The sequence below is a fragment of the Mirounga angustirostris genome, unplaced genomic scaffold (assembly GCF_029215605.1).
Source record: "Mirounga angustirostris isolate CCGP_5_RB_7025 unplaced genomic scaffold, mMirAng1.0.hap1 SCAF_4, whole genome shotgun sequence".
Classification (NCBI taxonomy): Eukaryota; Metazoa; Chordata; class Mammalia; order Carnivora; family Phocidae; genus Mirounga; species Mirounga angustirostris.
Window position 1 is genome coordinate 88,460,130 of NW_026991712.1, and position 21,179 is coordinate 88,481,308.

At 41.6% G+C, this 21,179-nt stretch overlaps 2 protein-coding genes across 2 annotated transcripts; one reads left to right on the forward strand and one right to left on the reverse strand.

Annotated features, from left to right (window-relative positions):
* Positions 1–3,424: 3,424 nt before the first annotated feature.
* LOC135363974 (late cornified envelope protein 1C-like) lies at positions 3,425–4,965 on the reverse strand. Its single transcript, XM_064587458.1, has 2 exons — positions 4,885–4,965; positions 3,425–3,824 (listed from the first exon to the last, which is right to left on the reverse strand). The coding sequence occupies exon 2, from the start codon at positions 3,801–3,803 to the stop codon at positions 3,513–3,515; it is 291 nt and encodes a 96-aa protein (XP_064443528.1). The 5' UTR covers positions 3,804–3,824; positions 4,885–4,965; the 3' UTR covers positions 3,425–3,512.
* Positions 4,966–19,034: 14,069 nt separating this feature from the next.
* Positions 19,035–19,616, forward strand: LOC135363975 (late cornified envelope protein 1B-like). The gene has a single exon (XM_064587459.1). It carries the CDS (start codon positions 19,035–19,037, stop codon positions 19,311–19,313), a length of 279 nt encoding a protein of 92 aa, XP_064443529.1. The 3' UTR covers positions 19,314–19,616.
* Positions 19,617–21,179: the final 1,563 nt, after the last annotated feature.

The following is a 21,179-nucleotide window of genomic DNA, read 5'->3' on the forward strand; positions in this document are numbered from 1 at the left end:
AGTTTATTTCTTCCTTCCCAATCTGTATTCCCTTAATTAACTTTTCTTATCTTATTGTATTAGCTAAACTTCTAGTACTATGTTGAAAAGGAATGGTGAGAGGGGACATCCTTGCATTATACCTGATCTTAGAGGAAAAGCTTTGAGTTTCTCATGACATTAATTTTGTTTCTTTCCATCTTTTTTTAATGGTGGTAATAATTCAAAATTACTCATTTATTACCAAGTATTAAAGGATTTTTAAAATTTTGAGGATAGTTTATTTTATATATATAAATAAATTTATTTGAGCATAGCTGGTTGATAAATATTTTTACATCGGGCAATGTTACATTAGTTTTACTGTTAAAATATCCATACTACCCAAAGCGATCTATAGATTCAATACAATCCCTATCAAAACACCAACAGCATTTTTCACAAAACTAGAACAAATAATCCTAAGATTTTTAGGGAACCACAAAAGCCCTGAATAACCAAGGCAACCTTGGGAAAGAAAAACGAAGCTGGAAGTATCACAATTGCCAATTTCAAGATACACTACAAAGCTGTAGTAGTCAAAACAGTATGGGACTGGCACAAAAACAGACACATAGATCCATGGAACAGAATAGAGAGCCTAGAAATAAACCCTAGCTTATATGGTCAATTAATCTTCGACAAAGGAGGCAAGAATGTACAATGGGAAAAAGACAGTCTCTTCAATAAATGGTGCTGGGAAAACCAAACAGCTACATATAAAAGAATGAAATTGGGCCACTTTCTAACAACACGCACAAAAACAAACCCCGAATGGAGTAAAGACAGGGGTACCTGGGTGGCACAGTCCATTAAGCATCCGACTCTTGGTTTTGGCTCTGGTCCTGATCTCAAAGTCGTGAGAGAAAGCCCCGTGTCGGGCTCAAAGCAAAGCGTGTGGTCTGCTGAAGTTTCTCTCTCCCTCTCCCTCTGACCCTCCCCTCTGCACATTTGCATGCTCTCTCTCTCTCTCTCTAAAATAAATAAATAAATATTTTTAAAATTGGCTAAAGACATAAATATGAGACCAGAAAACATAAAAATCCTAGAAGATAACACTGATAGTAATTTCTCTGACATTGGCCATAGCAACATTCTCCTAGATCCATCTCCTAAGGCAAGGGAAACAAAAGCAAAAATACTGATGTGTCTACATCAAGCTTTTGCACAAAAAAGGAAACAATCAACAAAATAAAAAGGCAACCCACTGAATGAGAGAAGATATATAAGAGAAGAAATGATATATCTGATAAGGGGTTAATATCCAAAATATATAAGAAACTTGTACAAGTCAACATTAAAAAACCAATCTGATTAAAAAATGGGCAGAGAACATGAGCAGACATTTTTCTAAAGAAGACATACGATGGCCAACAGATACATGAAAACATCACTATTAGGGAAATGCAAATCAAAACCACAATGAGATATCACCTTACACCTGTCAGAATGGCTAAAATCAACAACACAGGAAACAAAAAGCGTTGGCAACACTGCTGATGTGGAGAAAAAGGAGCCCTCATGCACTGTTGGACGGAATATAAGTTGGTAGAGTCACTGTGGAAAACAGTATGGAAAGTCCTCAAAAAATTAAAAATAGAAATACCATATGATTCAATAATTCCACCCAAAGAAAATAAAAAGACTAATTCAAAAATGTGTATGCACCCCTATGTTTATCACAGCATTTTTGACAATAGCCAAGATGTGACAGCAACTTAAGTGTCCATCAATAGAATGGATAAAGATGAAGAGGTATATATGTATATACATATATACATATACACACACAATGGAATATCATTTGGCCATAGAAAAGAATGAGACTTGCTATTTACCACAACATGGATGGACCTAGAGGGTATTATGTTAGATAAAATAAACCACACTGAGAAAGACAAATAATCTTTATATCTTTTTAATAGTGCTTTCTACTATTTAAGAATTTATTTTTTCCACATTTAACCACATCGATTTCATATATCCACATTTCCCTTTATAAATTTTGGATTATGTGTTATTCTTTAAATTTTCTCCAAATAATGATTAGCCACCAACTACATTTTAAATTGCATTGATTGCATTTAGGGTTACATAACTGCATATATTCGGCAAAAGTTATTGAATTGTATATTTAAAAATTAGTGAATTTTATTGTGTAAATTAATACAGTATTAAAATGATTCTAAAACTTAATAAGGGTTTATTGCATATATGCATTTGTGTGTGTGTGTGTGTGTGCATGTATATTTAAGCTGAAGGAGACTAACCAGGATCCCTGGAGTGAGGAGGTAATGGTAGGAAGAAGGGACAGAGTTAGACATCTGAAGGGAACCAAAAGATGAAAGAACAATGATCACAATTAGTGCTGCTTCAGGGCTGTTGTTAAAAGGGAAAGCAGGGGCGCCTGGGTGGCTCAGATGGTTAAGTGTCTGCCTTCGGCTCAGGTTTTGATCCCCGGGTCCTGCGATCAAGCCCCACCTCAGGCTCCTTGCTCAGTGGGGAGCCTGCTTCTCTCTCCCTCTACCTGCTGCTCCCCCTGCTTGTGCGCGCTCTCTCTCTCTGGCAAATAAAAAAATAAATAAAATCTTAAAAAAAAAAAGGAAAATCAATATTTTTTTTTTTACAGAACATAAAGATGAAGTATTTGACCTGAAAAAACTGAGGGGAGAAAGGGGAGAAGTAACTGATTTTTTAAAATTCCCTAATTCCTTATAGGCCTTTTAATTTTTATAATCTTTGCCGCATGCTACATGGATGTTTCTAGTTAGAAACATCATGTTTGTTTCGTGGGCTATTTGTAGAAAATTCATGTATAATTTTCTAAATAAATTTTTTGGCTGAAGGAGAAAGAAATTTGAGGGTGAGTTGGGGCAATGTCACAATGGAGAAGGAGGAGGAGACCAGGGGAGGAATGGAATATGCATTGCCCTTGTGACTTGTTTGGACCCCAAAGAAAGTCCAAGTTCAAGTTCCAGAAGAGCTACAAAGTATTTGTCTGAGAAATGGTGTCAGAGTACGAGGCAGAGCCATTTTCTCTCCCCTCCTCCCATCACCAACCATGCAACTAGCACAAATTTGATTTCCAAGATCTCTGGGCAGCAAGAGAATGCATAGTGGTGGAAAAATAAAATACTGGGATGCAAGCAGGCCAGGAAGAGTCTAGAACAGGATGGTAAGCAGATTTCTGGTTTTATTGTTTCACTTGAGGAGCAGACGGCAAGGAGAGTAGCTGGGGAGTGGATTAGAGTCTGTGGTTTGGGGATATATATATAATCTCTGACACAGTTGGTGTCAGAGGTCAGCAGATGGAATTAGGGGAGAGGATTCAGCCTTCTGAATCCCAGGGCAGAGGGACCCACCAGCCCAGAGCTCAGAACCTTCACTGAGACAACTAGGCCCCTTGGGCAGGCCCAGCAGGGGGAGCAGGAACAGGAGGAGGGCTTTGGCCACTCGCTGTCCCCAAGCCTGCGCTCCTTGGCTCAGGGTCCACTTCAGCAGCAGCCTCCAGACGACTGACCGCTGCCCCCTCCACAGCAGCTGGAGCCCCCCGAGGGCTGGCTGCAGCAGCCAGGGCTCTGGTGTCTGTGACGGTGGGAACTGCGTCGCCTGTGGTGGCTCAGGCAGCAGCCGCCGCCCCCAGAGCTGCAGCAGCCGCCGCCCCCAGAGCTGGAGCCGCAGCAGGAAGAGACTGGGGGGCACTTGGGGGGGCACTTGGGGGGGCACTTGGGCGCGGGACACTTGGGAGGGGGCTGGCACTGCTGCTGGTTCTGCTGGCAGGACATCTCGGCTGGCGGGGTCAGGAGCTGAGGGAGAGTCACACAGTGAGTCAGACCCAGGACCCTGAGCCCCCCTGCCCCACCCCTTCCTGTCCTCAACATCATTTCTAGTGCCTTTATTTGATGAACTGTTTAAATGGAGTCCTTGGTAATTCAACAGAGAGACTTTCATTATTTCTAAGAGTTCCCCAAATGCCCTCACATCATCTCTGGAGTGCTTCATCTGTTATAGAATTAGAGAACTGAAGCCAAAATATGTTAAGAAAAAGTGCTCAAAATCAAACATCTAGAGGAGATATTCTACAGCAAAAATCACGGAAATAGTAAATCTAGGTGACAGTTTAGAAATGAAATTGTTTCTTTAGGGAAAACAGTCATTCCCTCTTGCAGAACTTTCTAGATATCCTTGTCCTGTAGGGACATAGAAGTCCACACCCGCAAAGGACATTGCAGATTGGCTGGAAGAATGAGCTGAGGGAGAAGATAATTTACTGTAAGCTGGGACTTGCACCGGGCCCCTGACCGGGCCCCGCTGCCCTGGCATCTTGCAGACGCTCCCCTCAAACTAACACCTCAGCATCAAGATTTGAGTTGTTCCTACTCAACTCTGAAGTCCTTTTGTCTGAGTGCTTAAAATAAGTCAGTCAGTTGTGATTTCCTCTCTGCTGGCTGAGTGTCACTGTTCCCATCTTTACTTTTCCCTGGAGGGACAGTTATGCTTTCAAAGATAAACCTCCCTGTTGACAACAGTTATGGGTTGGTATGGTGGTCAGTGTTGCAAATCCTTCCAACCAGAGACCAACAACTACAGATCAGTTTGTTTTTTCTAGTGTACTGTCACACTCACACAGTTCCTTCTACTCATGTTCCCAGCCTTCCTAGCTCCTTGCCCCTCCCTCAGTGTCCCTGCGACTTGTTCTTTGCTAATATGAACCCAACCTCATCTTCTTCTCACTGCCACCCACCACACCCACACACACACACACACACACACACTGCAAAGGCTCTGCCCCCCAGCCCCCACCTCCTGCTCTGGTTTGAGCTCCCTCTGCGGAAGGCTCTGCTCTCAGTCCCAGGGGACACTTACCGGTGCACAGGCAGCAGTGGGTCTGTCAGCACCTCAGGAGAGGAGTGTATGGAGGTGCTCTGACTCTGAAGCCCTTTTATCCCGGCTTTGGACTCTGCCCTCAGCCTGTGAGACAGGACCTGGGCACGAGGGGACTGCCTCCTGCCACCCACGAGGTCCTGTGACAGGTGGTGACTGGCAGCTCCTTCCTGCCTCCTTCCATGGGGCTCAGAGCAGCTGCTCCCAGCTTAGAATAGGGCTGCTTAGAAAAAGTACCACGGGAGAAAAACTGTAATCATCCCCCACCTTACACTCCCACTGTCCCTGCAGGATACCTGCCTGGCTCAGTTTTGGAGCTTGAGTTCCCAATGTCTGTTTTCTTACCTCCCAAATCTTAATTCAATATTTCAGTCTGGTTTAAAGCAAGTTTCATAGAATCCTCCAAATCTTTATTACCTTATATGTGAGTGTGTGTGTGTCTGTGTGTGTCTGTGTGTGTGCACGTGCACATGGGCACATATGTACGTGTGCCTTAGCAACCAACAAACAACTTGACGAGTCAGACTCAAGAGAGAGTCCTGGTTCTGACACCTATTAACTCCATGACCTTGTGAAAAATACCTCATCCTTCTTGTTCTCAGTTTTGTCCATCTACAGTAGAGATAATATAAAAATAACTTCAGGGGTGTGTATGTGAGATCAGTGAGCTAATGCAAAGAAAATTTCTGGTAGAGAGTTTATAACACGCTGTATTCCTTAAACAAATGCCAGCACATTCACTTTTTTAAAATTACAACTGTTTTCTAAGGAGAGTGTGTGTGGTTGGAAAATACAAGACCCTTCTGTTTTCTTGAGATTAGTGATATGTTTTAATAAGACAGTATTACCAGGAATAAAGTTTTATACAAGAGGGAGAGAGGGAAGACCTGGCCAGTGAAACTGAGAATTCAGATTTTCCAGGGGTCATGTAGGAAGGCTGAAGTGAAGTCCACAGAGGAGAAAGAGGAAAGGCAGCAAGGAAACCGTGAGACTGTGTAAGGGTAGGCACTGCCCAGCATAAAACAGCCAAGGGAAAGACATCCCTAGTGGAGTGGAGGCCAGAGGATGTTTAAGAACAGGAGTTATTAATACATCTTATGACTTTTTGTCTGTTTCTGTTTTATAAGATTCTCTCAACTCCTAGTCTTTTAGGACCTCAATTCAATTATATGAACACAGGCTTTTCTTGAGAGTAATATTGGTATTTTCACATTTTTAGGGGATACCGGAAAGGGCCAGAGTTAACATCTGGGCTGATAGTAAGTCAGATAACAAGAGCCCCATCTATGGCAGTGCAAGGTTATTAAACAACTAAACCATTTATCAGATGAAAGAGAATCAGAGCTAGGGAGAATATATGAAGAGAGTCTACTGCCCTCCAGGCTTGGGAAGAACTCTGGGATTTCCTAGACCCTGAATGGATGTTGATTCCATAATATCCAGGTCACTTGGTGTGGTATGAACCCTACTACTATGTGGTTGAGGTGTGTGTGTGCGTGTGTGTCTCTGTGTACTTCTAAGAGATATTACAGAGACTATAAGAGAGACGATATATGTGACTATGTATATGTGGGTGTGCACAAATACACATCTGTATATCTTACCATGTTCCTTTCAGCGTCTGGTATCCGCTGGTGTCCAGCCTTCCCTGAATTGTTCTGCCTCTTGCCTGCCATGTTTCCCTTTTGTTCTTTTCCTCCACAGGTTTCAATTCCTCGTTGGGTTCTATCCCTCTCCCTCAGGAATAATTGCCCCAGACCATTAAGAATGTCTCTTCTTGGAGTTCCCTTGGGTCCACGATGAGCTCCAATTTCTACTGACTAAGGGTTGAGGCCTTTTCAATAGTACCCTTGCTTCATCTCCAGTTTAGGCTTTGCTATCTCCCTTTAGAAAGGTTCTTAAGCTAAAACGGCTTATTTTCTCTACTTTGAATTTATCCTCCCTGTTAACTTTTCATGCTTTATTCCATGACCTATGCGTTTCTAAAATTGTGTTGTTCAAATGTAACTTTGCTGTGATATTCTGTATGAGTCTTTTCTCTCAGATACGCTTATAATAAACTCTCCTTGAATCCCCAGCTTGGGGCTTATATTTCTATATCCCTCATCAGCTCTAATACAGCACTATGCATTCAGTGGATACTGAGTTTTAAAATTTATTCATTAATACTAGCATTAACTTTACTTTGATTGTGACTTAAGCCATTATCATCAGAATTCTACTCTGAGATATTCACATTAGTGTGTCCTGCCTTATCATCCTGCAGAAGCTGGCCAGTGAATTATCTGGGTGTAGCTCATATTGTTTCAAAGAATGTATTTACTGTGAATGTAGTCAAGATGTTGATTGCTGGCTCACCATAGGGAGTTCTGATTCAGGAACCCAGCTTATCCATTCCAAGCATGATGAGACTTAGAAGCTATTCTGTCCATGTCCTGACTCCAAAAGGATCAGCACCCAAAATACCACTCAATCTGACTTGGGCTTAGGTGACAAGATAGCAGCATGATGCAGCATTGAAGACTGGCCCTAGATCTCAAGGGTTTGGGTATCATTTTAATAAAAACAATGTGTACTAGCAAAGGATGAGTTTTCTGAGACAGTATGTTTCTTATGTTGTCAGGCTCTCATAATGTCAGGAGATAGGATGGAAGAATGTGTGACCTGGTAAGCATCTGCCTTCGGCTCTGGTCAAGATCTCAGGGTCCTGGGATCGAGTCCCGCATCGGGCTTCCTGCTCAGCGGGGGAGTCTGCTTCTCCCTCTCCCTCTGTGCTCTCTCTCTCAAATAAATAAATAACAAACAAACAAAAAAAGAATTCAGACTCAGTGTCCCTGAGCCAGTAACTACAGGTCTCTATAGTAGCAATAATAAATCAATACTCCAAAATTACTAAAATATGCTCCTAATTGTTCCTTTACAAGTAGTCAGGTAAAATATTTTAAGCATGGCAAAAAAATATTGAGGGGGGAAAGATGGCGGAGGAGTAGGGGACCCTATTTCAACGGGTCCCCAGAATTGAGCTTGATATCTACCAGACCACTCTGAGCACCCACAAAACCAGCCTGAGATGTAAGAAGATCTGGATCTCTAAAAACAGAATATCACAGGAGGTTGTTTTTGAGGTATGAAGTGGGGAGCCGTGATTCCATGGGCAGATATCAGAGGATAAACGGCAGCGGGAGGGTGCCTGACCATGGGGATCCTACACCGCCGGTGAGCGACAGCCTCACACGCTGGGGACCGGGCACAGACTCGCAGATCGGTAGCGGCGGGGAAAGGACTTTAGGGCAGCCCCCAGGGCAGAAACCCGGAGCGGCGGGGTCGCGCCTGCTAACTGCAGCCCCCGGGAAGGAAACCCAGAGCGGCGGGGTCGTGCGGGCGAACTGGGAGCAGCTGGTGGTTTTAGAAGCACAAAGGGCAGAGACGTGCCCCAACCTGGAGGCAGGACTGGGGGCGCTGCGTAGGGGCGCACAACCCAGGACATTGCAGTTTATAGCAGCACGGACAGAAACGGAGACGGTGTGGCCTGGGGAGCTCACTGAAGAACAGACTGCGATCTCTCTGCTCTGAGGCAGAGGGATGGAAACGGGCTCTTCTGCTCTGACTCGTGGAAGAGACGTTGAAAGCCGCCAGGGGAAGCCGCCAGAGAACAAAAGCCCCAAAGACTGATTCTGGCTAAGCCCATCCCCCGCCACAGGGGGGCAGTGCAACTCCGCCCAAACAGGGTTGCCTGAGTAACAGTGTGGCAGGCCCCTCCCGCAGAAGACAGGTTGGGAAAACAAGAGGCCAGCCACCCTAAGGTCCCAAGAAAACAGGTGCATCTTGCTTGGGTTCTGGTCAATAATTTGGACTCTACACATTCCCTCAAACACCCATCAACAGAATGACTAGGAGGAGGAGCCCCCAAAATAGAAAAGACTCAGAGATTATGACTTATGCTGCAAATTTACAAATGGATGCAGATATAACCAAGATGTCGGAGATGGAATTCAGGCTAGCAATTGTGAAGACAATGGCTAGAATGGAGAAATCAATTAATGGCAACAGAGAGTCTCTGAGGGCAGAAATAAAAATTGAATTGGCAGAACTCAAAAATGGTATCAATGAGATCCAATCCAATCTAGATAATCTAACAGCTAGGGTAACTGAGTTAGAAGAGCAAATAAGTGACCTGGAAGACAATATAATAGATAAAAAGGGAAAAGAGGAGGCCAGGGAAAAACAACTCAGAATCCATGAAAATAGAATCAGAGAAATAAGTGACACCATGAAACGTTCCAATGTCAGAATTACTGGAATCCCTGAGGGGGTGGAGAGAGAGAGAGGACTAGAAGATGAATTTGAGCAAATTGTAGCTGAGAACGTCCCTAATCTGGGGAATGAAACAAACATTCGAGTCCTAGAGGCAGAGAGGACCCCTCACAAGATCAAGGAAAACAGGCCAACACCCCGGCATGTAATAGTAAAACCTACAAATCTTAACCAAGGAAACCATCTTAAGGGCAGTTAGGGGGAAGAGATTCCTCACGTACAGAGGGAGGAACATCAGAATAACATCAGACCTATCCACAGAGACCTGGCAAGCCAGAAAGGCCTGGAAAGACATATTCAGGGTACTAAATGAGAAGAACACGCAGCCAAGAATACTTTATCCGGCAAGACTGTCATTTAAAATGGATGGAGAGATGCACAGCTTCCAAGACCAGCAGAAACTGAAAGAATATGTGACCACTAAGCCGGCCCTGCAAGAAATATTAAGGGGGTTCTATAAAAGGAGAGAGACCCCAAGAGTGATCTACAACAGAAATTTACAGGGACAATCTATAAAAACAACGTCTTCACAGGCAACATGATGATAATTAATTCATATCTTTCAATAATCACTCTCAACGTGAATGGCCTAAATGCTCCCATAAAACGGCACAGGGTTGCAGACTGGATAAAAAGACAGGACCCATCCATATGCTGTCTACAAGAGACTCATTTTGAACCTAAAGATACATCCAGACTGAAAGTGGAGGGATGGAGATCCATCTTCCTTGCCAGCAGACCTCAAAAGAAAGCTGGGGTAGCAATTCTTATATCAGACAAAGTAGATTTTAAACTAAAGTCTGTAATTAGAGACACAGAAGGACACTATATCATTCTTACAGGGTCTATCCAACAAGAAGATCTAACAATCGAAAATATCTATGCCCCCAACATGGGAGCAGCCACCTACATAAGCCAACTGTTAACCAAAATAAAGAGTCATATTGATAACAATACGTTAATTGTAGGAGACCTCAATACTCCACTCTCAGCCATGGACAGATCATCTAAGCAGAAAATCAACAAGGAAACAAAAGCTTTGAATAATACATTGGACGAGATGGACCTCATAGATATTTACAGAACATTCCACCCTAAAACAACAGAATACTTATTCTTCTCGAGCACACATGGAACTTTCTCCAGAATAGACCACATACTGGGTCACAAATCAGGTCTCAACCAGTACCAAAAGATTGAGATTATGCCCTGCATATTCTCAGACCACAATGCTGTAAAACTGGAACTCAATCACAAGAATGTTTGAATCAACCAGGAAATCAAAGAAGAATTTAAACAATTCGTGGAAATCAATGAGAATGAAAACACATCGGTCCAAAACCTATGAGATACTGCAAAGGCGGTCTGAAGGGGGAAGTACATAGCCATCCAAGCCTCACTCAAAAATATAGAAAAATCCCAAAATCCCAAATTCACCAATTAACTCTACACCTTAAAGAACTAGAGAAAAAGCAACAAATGATGCCTAAGCCACGCATTAGAAGAGATGTAATTAAAATTAGAGCAGAAATCAATGAAACCAGGCACACAGTAGATCAGATCAACGAAACTAGAAGTTGGTTCTTTGAAAGAATTAATAAGATCGATAAACCACTGGCCAGACTTATCCAAAAGAAAAGAGAAAGGACCCAAATTCATAAAATTATGAATGAAAGGAGAGAGATCACGACTAACACCAAGGAAATAGAAACAATTATTAGAAATTATTATCAACAACTATATGCCAATAAACTGAGCAATCTGGATGAAATGGAGACCTTCCTGAAAGCTATAAGCTGCCAAGACTGAAACAGGAAGAAATTGACAACCTGAATAGGTCAATAACCAGTAACGAGATTGAAGCAGTGACCAAAAACCTCCCAAAAAACAAGAGTCCTGGGCATTTTGGATTCCCTGGAGAATTCTACCAAACATTTAAAGAAGAAATAATACCTATTCTACTGAAACTGTTTCAAAAAAGAGAAACAGAAGGAAAACTTCCAAATTCATTCTATAAGGCCCGCATTACCTTAATCCCCAAACCAGGCAAAGACCCCACCAAAAAGGAGAATTTCAGACCAATATCCCTGATGACTATGGAGTCCAAAATCCTCAGCAAAATCCTAGCTAATAGGATCCAACAATACATTAAAAGGATCATCCACCAGACCAAGTGGGATTTATCCCCGGGATGCAAGGGAGGTTCAACAGTCACTAACCAATCAATGTGGTAGAACACATTAATAAGAGGAGGGAGAAGAACCATATGGTGCTCTCAATTGACTCAGAAAAAGCATTTGACAAAATACAACATCCTTTCCTGATTAAAACTCTTCAGAGTATAGGGATAGAGGGAACATTCCTCAAGATCATAAAATCCATCTATGAAAAACCCACAGCGAATATCATCCTCAATGGGGAAAAGCTAAGAGCCTTTCCCTTAAGATCAGGAACAAGTCAAGGATGCCCACTCTCGCCACTGTTGTTCAACATAGTACTAGAAGTCCTAGCAACAGCACTCAGACAACGAAAAGAAATGAAAGGTATTCAAATTGGCAAAGAAGTCAAACTCTCTTTTCGCAGACGACATGATACTTTATGTGCAAAACCCAAAAGACTCCACCCCCAAATTACTAGAACCCATACAGCAATTCAGTAATGTGGCAGGATACAAAATCAATGCACAGAAATCAGTTGCTTTCTTATGCACTAACAACACAACCGTAGAAAGAGAAATTAGAGACACGATTCCATTTACAATAGCACCAAAAACCATAAGATACCTCGGAATAAACCTAACCAAAGAGGTAAAGGATCTATATTCTAGGAACTACAGAACACTCATGAAAGAAATTGAAGAAGACACAAAAAGATGGAAAAATATTCCGTGTTAATGGATCGGAAGAATAAATATTGGTCAATGTCTATGCTACCCAGAGCAATCTATACCTTCAATGCCATCCCGATCAAAATTCCAATGACATTTTTCAAAGTGCTGGAACAAACAATCCTAAAATTTGTATGGAACCAGAAAAGACCCCGAATCACCAAGGAAATGTTGGAAAAGAAAAACAAAGCTGGGGGCATCACGTAGCCCGATTTCAAGCTATATTACAAAGCTGTGATCACCAAGACAGCATGGTACTGGCACAAAAACAGACATATAGACCAATGGAACAGAATAGAGAGCCCAGATATGGACCCTCAACTCCATGGTCAACTAATCTTTGACAAAGCAGGAAAAAACATGCAATGGAAAAAAAACAGTCTCTTCAATAAATGGTGCTGGGAAAATTGGACAGCCACATGCAGAAGAATGAAACGCGACCATTCTTTAACACCATTCACAAAGATAACCTCAAAGTGGATGAAAGACCTCAATGTGAGACAGGAATCCATCAAAATCCTAGAGGAGAACATAGGCAGTAACCTCTTTGACATCGCCCACAGCAACGTCTTTCAAAATACATCTCCAAAAGCTAGTGAAACAAAAGCAAAAAGGAACTTTTGGGACTTCATCAAGATAAAAAGCTTTTGCACAGCAAAGGAAACAGTCAACCAAACAAAGAGGCAACCCACAGAATGGGGGAAGATATTTGCAAATGACACTACGGATAAAGGGCTGGTATCCAAGATCTATAAAGAACTTCTCAAACTCAACACCCAAAAAACAAATAGTCAAGTCAAAAAGTGGGCAGAAGATATGAAAAGACGTTTCTCTGAAGAAGACATACAAATGGCTAACAGACACATGAAAAGATGTTCATCATCATTAGCCATCAGGGAAATCCAAATTAAAACCACATTGAGATACCACCCTACACCAGTTAGACTGGCAAAAATGGACAGGGATAGAAACAACAAATGTTGGAGAGGTTGGGGAGAAAGGGGAACCCTCTTACACTGTTGGTGGGAATGCAAGTTGGTACAGCCACTTTGGAAAACAGTGTGGATGTTCCTCAAAAATTTAAAAATAGAGCTACCCTATGACCCAGCAATTGCACTCCTGGGTATTTACCCCAAAGACACAGATGTAGTGAAAAGAAGGGCCCTATGCACCCCAATGTTCATAGCAGCGATGTCTGCAATAGCCAAACTGTGGAAAGAGCTGAGATGCCCTTCAACAGATGAATGCATAAAGAAGATGTGGTCCATACATACAATGGAATAGTACTCAGCCATCACAAAGGATGAATACCCAACTTTTACATCAACATGGATGGGACTGGAGGAGATTATGCTAAGTGAAATAAGTCAAGCAGAGAAAGTCAATTATCATATGGTTTCACTTATTTGTGGAACATAAGGAATAGCATGGAGGACATTAGGAGAAGGAAGGGTAAAATGGGTTGGGGGGAATTGGAGGGAGAGATGAACCATGAGAGACTATGGACTCTGAGAAACAAACAGGGTTTTAGAGGGGAGAGGGGAGGGGGGATTGGTTAGCCCAGTGATGGGTATTAAGGAGGGCACGAACTGCATGGAGCACTGGGTGTTATATGAAAACAATGGATCGTGGATCACCACATCAAAAACCAATGATGTATTTATGGTGACTAACATAACATAACAAAATTTTTTTAAAAAATTGACAAATTTCACCACATAGAAAAAAATTCTGTATGACAGAACACATCCTTTTTTTCAAAGATGGAAAAATTAACCAAGTAAGGAAAAATAAAATACATAGGTCAGTAATAGAATTAAAATTCATAATAAACAGTAAGTTCTTGCAATTTTATAGAAAATAAGTAAAACTACAAAGCTATGGGCAAAGCACATGAACAAATAGCTCAGAGAGAGATATAAGTGACTAATAGATTTTAAAATCTATTTTTTTTGCATAAATCTTTTTTGCATAAATCTTTTGCATAGATTTGCATAAATCTATGTTTATGCATACAAATAACCAAAGAACTACATATAAAACAGTGATGACTTTTCAGGAGTGAGTTCTATTAGATTTATTCCTTTATACTGAACTGGAAAAAACTTAAGACAGATAACAAAGCTCAGTATTGTTGAAGGTGATCAGAAATGGGTCTTAGTGTTGTTGGAAATATAAATTGCCATAACCATCTGGGTGGAAATTTGGCGATTCATTATTCAACACATAATTGTTATGCATACAAATTAAAATTTAAAATGAGCATGCTTTAAAATGAGCATAATCGCTTTTATATAACAACTGAGCTTCTAAGAATGTAACCCAAGGAGAAAGAAAAGCTTTGATAAAAAAAATCATGTGCATAAGAACGATTACCACAAGAAGTAAAAATAATAGTAAGAGTTAGAAAAGTTATAAGATATAAGAGCATAATACAGAATAAATTAGATTTATATTTACCAGAATAGATAATTCAAACTTATAATTTTAAAAGTTGCTATTTAAGATAGCAAAAATTATAGTGTCTAAAATATTAGTGTGAAATATTTTTGATAAAATGAGGAGACGTTACTGAAAGGCATCGCAGAATACCAAAAGAGAGATAGATATACCATATTCAAGGATGGTTCAAAAGGGAAATTATGGAAAAAAATCTTACATTTCTTCATTTATAAATGCATATACTTAGTGATATTTCTATCAAAATTCTAAAGATATTTTCTTTTCTTTACTTTCATTTGTGTCAAATGACAAGCTGCCTCTAAATTTTATATGAAAGAGCAAAGCTCTAGTAATCACCAAGACAATCTTAAAGGGGGGGGCAAAGTTATGGAACCTATGTGATATCACAATTGATTACATACCTATAGTAATTAAGGCAGCAGGATATTATCATTGGGATAAACAAATTGGCAGTGAAAAGAATGATCAGGCCAGTTACAGAGCTACACAAATGTGGAAACTCAGTTATGACTGAGGAGGTATTTCAAATTACTGGGAAAATAAAATATTTGATTATGATAGACAACTGATTATCCATTTGGAAAAAAATGTTAAAATAAACATAAAATGTACAAAAATTCCATTCTGGGTTAAAGAAAAACCTTAATTTTAAAAAGAAAATTAGTCTTTACTACTTTTTTTAAGAAAGCAGAAAAGAACAGATTTCTGAGCTTATGAATGGTTGAGACTTCATAAAGTCATGAAAAGTGCACATAGCTTTGTTAATGATGCAAAGATAGAGCTATATTAAAAATAAATTACCTGCTCAGAAATGACCCATTAAAAAGCAAACAAGAGGAAAGATGTTCACAACTCATTTAATACTGCTGCACTAGACCTAGACACATCGCTAAAGGCAAGGGAAGCAAAGGCAAAAAGGAACTATTGGGACTTTATCAAGATAAAAAGCTTTTGCACAGCAAAGGAAACAGTCAACAAAACCAAAAGACAACCGACAGAATGGGAGAAGATATTTGCAAATGACATATCAGATAAAGGGCTAGTATCCAAAATCTATAAAGAACTTATCAAACTCAACACCCAAAGAACAAATAATCCAATCAAGAAATGGGCAGAAGACATGAACAGACATTTTTCCAAAGAAGACATCCAAATGGCCCACAGACACATGAAAAAGTGCTCAACATCGCTTGGCATCAGGGAAATCCAAATTAAAACCTCACACCAGTCAGAATGGCTAAAATGAACAAGTCAGGAAAGGACAGATGTTGGCGAGGATGCGGAGAAAGGGGAACCCTCCTACACTGTTGGTGGGAATGCAAGCTGGTGCAGCCACTCTGGAAAACAGTACGGAGGTTCCTCAAAAAGTTGAAAATAGAGCGACCATTCGACCCAGCAATTGCACTACTGGGTATTTACCCCAAAGATACAAATGTAGGGATCCGAAGGGCTACGTGCACCCCAATGTTTCTAGTAGCAATGTCCACAATAGCCAAACTATGGAAAGAGCCAAGATGTCCATCAACAGATGAATGGATAAAGAAGAAGTGGTATATATATATACAATGGAATATTACGCAGCCATCAAAAAACCCGAGTTCTTGCCATTTGCAACAATGTGGATGGAACTAGAGGGTATTACGATGAGCGAAATAAGTCAATCAGAGAAAGACATGTATCATATGACCTCACTGATATGAGGAATTCTTAATCTCAGGAAACAAACTGAGGGTTGCTGGAGTGGTGGGGGGTGGGAGGGATGGGGTGGCTGGGTGATAGACATTGGGGAGGGTGTTGCTATGGTGAGCGTTGTGAATTGTGTAAGACTGTTGAATCACAGACCTGTACCTCTGAAACAAATAATACATTATATGTTATAAAGAAGAAGAAGAAGAAGAAGGAGGAGGAGGAGGAGGAGGAGGAGGAGGAGGAGGAGGAGGAGGAGGAGGAGGAGAAGGAGAAGGAGAAGAAAAGAAGAAGAAGAAGAAGAAGAAGAAGAAGAAGAAGAAGAAGAAGAAGAAGAAGAAGAAGAAGAAGAAGATAGTAGGAAGGGAAAAAATGAAGGGGGGGGGAATTGGAGGGGGAGAAAATCCATGAGAGACTATGGACACTGAGAAACAAACTGAGGGTTCTAGAGGGAAGGGGGTGGGGGGATGGGTTAGCCTGGTGATGGGTATTAAAGAGAGCACATATTGAATGGAGCACTGGGTGTTATACACAAACAATGAATCATGGAATACTACATCAAAAACAAATGATGTAATGTATGGTGATTAACATAACATAATAAAATAAAATTTTAAAAGATGCTGCACTAGAAACCAGAATATGTGAAGAACTTACAGATCCTAACAAAAAGAGGCAAATAGAAATTTTTTTAAAAAGAACAAATAATTCATAGAAAAGTAAACAAAAATGATCAACAAACATGAAAAGATGGTCATGATTATTACTAAGCAGGAAACACATAAAAAAAGTACAAGGGAATATCAATTAACATACATCAAATGGCAGTTACTTAAGTTTAGCAACAATGTACAGAAAGAGTGATTCTTATAAACCATAAGTGGAAACAGAAATTGACAAGAGCAAATTGGAGGGATGGGAATGATCGAAAATTCAACGCTTCCACTTATAGATGATTAACTTGGAGATCCTCTCCAACACATACGCAAGCACACACACACAAATATCCCCAAAACTGCAATATTTATAGGGCAAGTAGTGCAAACAACTTGAATGCACATCCCAAAGAGACAGGATATCAAAATCACACTGTGCTCGTAAGATGGATACTATAAGGTTGTAAAAATGAATAAATGACAGCTACACAGATCAACTTGAATAATATACAAAAATAATGTTTAAAGAAGAGAGCAAGTTGCAGATGAGAACCTCAAGTATGATGCCATTTCTACAAAACTGAAACCACACACACTATAATATTGAACGTATCAGGATTACCAGCATGGAATAAAACATGAAGGAATATATTAAAATTTTGGCTTAAACCAGGTTGATTGTAATCATTAAATTAACATTTGGGAGTAAAGAAAGGAAGTTGGGGTTAGGAGTATGGGTTCCAAGAATGAGAGGCTAGAGTACTGACTGATAGATAGTGGTAGGAATTTACCCTCTACCCCATTTCTAAGCAGCCCTATTCCAAGCTGGGAGCAGCTGCTCTGAGCCCCATGGAAGGAGGCAGGAAGGAGCTGCCAGTCACCACCTGTCACAGGACCTCGTGGGTGGCAGGAGGCAGTCCCCTCGTGCCCAGGTCCTGTCTCACAGGCTGAGGGCAGAGCCCAAAGCCGGGATAAAAGGGCTTCAGAGTCAGAGCACCTCCATACACTCCTCTCCTGAGGTGCTGACAGACCCAGTGCTGCCTGTGCACTGGTAAGTGTCCCCTGGGACTGAGAGCAGAGCCTTCCGCAGAGGGAGCTCAAACCAGAGCAGGAGGTGGGGCCTGGGGGGCAGAGCCTTTGCAGTGTGTGTGTGTGTGTGTGGGTGTGGTGGGTGGCAGTGAGAAGAAGATGAGGTTGGGTTCATATTAGCAAAGAACAAGTCGCAGGGACACTGAGGGAGGGGCAAGGAGCTAGGAAGGCTGGGAACATGAGTAGAAGGAACTGTGTGAGTGTGACAGTACACTAGAAAAAACAAACTGATCTGTAGTTGTTGGTCTCTGGTTGGAAGGATTTGCAACACTGACCACCATACCAACCCATAACTGTTGTCAACAGGGAGGTTTATCTTTGAAAGCATAACTGTCCCTCCAGGGAAAAGTAAAGATGGGAACAGTGACACTCAGCCAGCAGAGAGGAAATCACAACTGACTGACTTATTTTAAGCACTCAGACAAAAGGACTTCAGAGTTGAGTAGGAACAACTCAAATCTTGATGCTGAGGTGTTAGTTTGAGGGGAGCGTCTGCAAGATGCCAGGGCAGCGGGGCCCGGTCAGGGGCCCGGTGCAAGTCCCAGCTTACAGTAAATTATCTTCTCCCTCAGCTCATTCTTCCAGCCAATCTGCAATGTCCTTTGCGGGTGTGGACTTCTATGTCCCTACAGGACAAGGATATCTAGAAAGTTCTGCAAGAGGGAATGACTGTTTTCCCTAAAGAAACAATTTCATTTCTAAACTGTCACCTAGATTTACTATTTCCGTGATTTTTGCTGTAGAATATCTCCTCTAGATGTTTGATTTTGAGCACTTTTTCTTAACATATTTTGGCTTCAGTTCTCTAATTCTATAACAGATGAAGCACTCCAGAGATGATGTGAGGGCATTTGGGGAACTATTAGAAATAATGAAAGTCTCTCTGTTGAATTATCAAGGACTCCATTTAAACAGTTCATCAAATAAAGGCACTAGAAATGATGTTGAGGACAGGAAGGGGTGGGGCAGGGGGGCTCAGGGTCCTGGGTCTGACTCACTGTGTGACTCTCCCTCAGCTCCTGACCCTGCCAGCCGAGATGTCCTGCCAGCAGAACCAGCAGCAGTGCCAGCCCCCTCCCAAGTGTCCCGCGCCCAAGTGCCCCCCCAAGTGCCCCCCAGTCTCTTCCTGCTGCGGCTCCAGCTCTGGGGGCGGCGGCTGCTGCAGCTCTGGGGGCGGCGGCTGCTGCCTGAGCCACCACAGGCAACGCAGTTCCCACCGTCACAGACACCAGAGCCCTGGCTGCTGCAGCCAGCCCTCGGGGGGCTCCAGCTGCTGTGGAGGGGGCAGCGGTCAGTCGTCTGGAGGCTGCTGCTGAAGTGGACCCTGAGCCAAGGAGCGCAGGCTTGGGGACAGCGAGTGGCCAAAGCCCTCCTCCTGTTCCTGCTCCCCCTGCTGGGCCTGCCCAAGGGGCTGAGTTGTCTCAGTGAAGGTTCTGAGCTCTGGGCTGGTGGGTCCCTCTGCCCTGGGATTCAGAAGGCTGAATCCTCTCCCCTAATTCCATCTGCTGACCTCTGACACCAACTGTGTTATTTGCCCTGGGATCCCCAAACCACAGACTCTAATCCACGCCCCAGCTACTCTCCTTGCCTTCTGCTCCTCAAGTGAAACAATAAAACCAGAAATCTGCTTACCATCCTGTTCTAGACTCTTCCTGGCCTGCTTGCATCCCAGTATTTTATTTTTCCACCACTATGCATTCTCTTGCTGCCCAGAGATCTTGGAAATCAAATTTGTGCTAGTTGCATGGTTGGTGATGGGAGGAGGGGAGAGAAAATGGCTCTGCCTCGTACTCTGACACCATTTCTCAGACAAATACTTTGTAGCTCTTCTGGAACTTGAACTTGGACTTTCTTTGGGGTCCAAACAAGTCACAAGGGCAATGCATATTCCATTCCTCCCCTGGTCTCCTCCTCCTTCTCCATTGTGACATTGCCCCAACTCACCCTCAAATTTCTTTCTCCTTCAGCCAAAAAATTTATTTAGAAAATTATACATGAATTTTCTACAAATAGCCCACGAAACAAACATGATGTTTCTAACTAGAAACATCCATGTAGCATGCGGCAAAGATTATAAAAATTAAAAGGCCTATAAGGAATTAGGGAATTTTAAAAAATCGGTTACTTCTCCCCTTTCTCCCCTCAGTTTTTTCAGGTCAAATACTTCATCTCTATGTTCTCTAAAAAAAAAAAAATATTGATTTTCCTTTTTTTTTAAGATTTTATTTATTTTTTTATTTGCCAGAGGGAGAGAGCGCGCACAAGCAGGGGGAGCAGCAGGTAGAGGGAGAGAGAAGCAGGCTCCCCACTGAGCAAGGAGCCTGAGGTGGGGCTTGATCGCAGGACCCGGGGATCAAAACCTGAGCCGAAGGCAGACACTTAACCATCTGAGCCACCCAGGCGCCCCTGCTTTCCCTTTTAACAACAGCCCTGAAGCAGCACTAATTGTGATCATTGTTCTTTCATCTTTTGGTTCCCTTCAGATGTCTAACTCTGTCCCTTCTTCCTACCATTACCTCCTCACTCCAGGGATCCTGGTTAGTCTCCTTCAGCTTAAATATACATGCACACACACACACACACACACAAATGCATATATGCAATAAACCCTTATTAAGTTTTAGAATCATTTTATTACTGTATTAATTTACACAATAAAATTCACTAATTTTTAAATATACAATTCAATAACTTTTGCCGAATATATGCAGTTATGTAACCCTAAATGCAATCAATGCAATTTAAAATGTAGTTGGTGGCTAATCATTATTTGGAGAAAATTTAAAGAATAACACATAATCCAAAATTTATAAAGGGAAATGTGGATATATGAAATCGATGTGGTTAAATGTGGAAAAAATAAATTCTTAAATAGTAGAAAGCACTATTAAAAAGATATAAAGATTATTTGTCTTTCTCAGTGTGGTTTATTTTATCTAACATAATACCCTCTAGGTCCATCCATGTTGTGGTAAATAGCAAGTCTCATTCTTTTCTATGGCCAAATGATATTCCATTGTATGTGTATATGTATATATGTATATACATATATACCTCTTCATCTTTATCCATTCTATTGATGGACACTTAAGTTGCTGTCACATCTTGGCTATTGTCAAAAATGCTGTGATAAACATAGGGGTGCATACACATTTTTGAATTAGTCTTTTTATTTTCTTTGG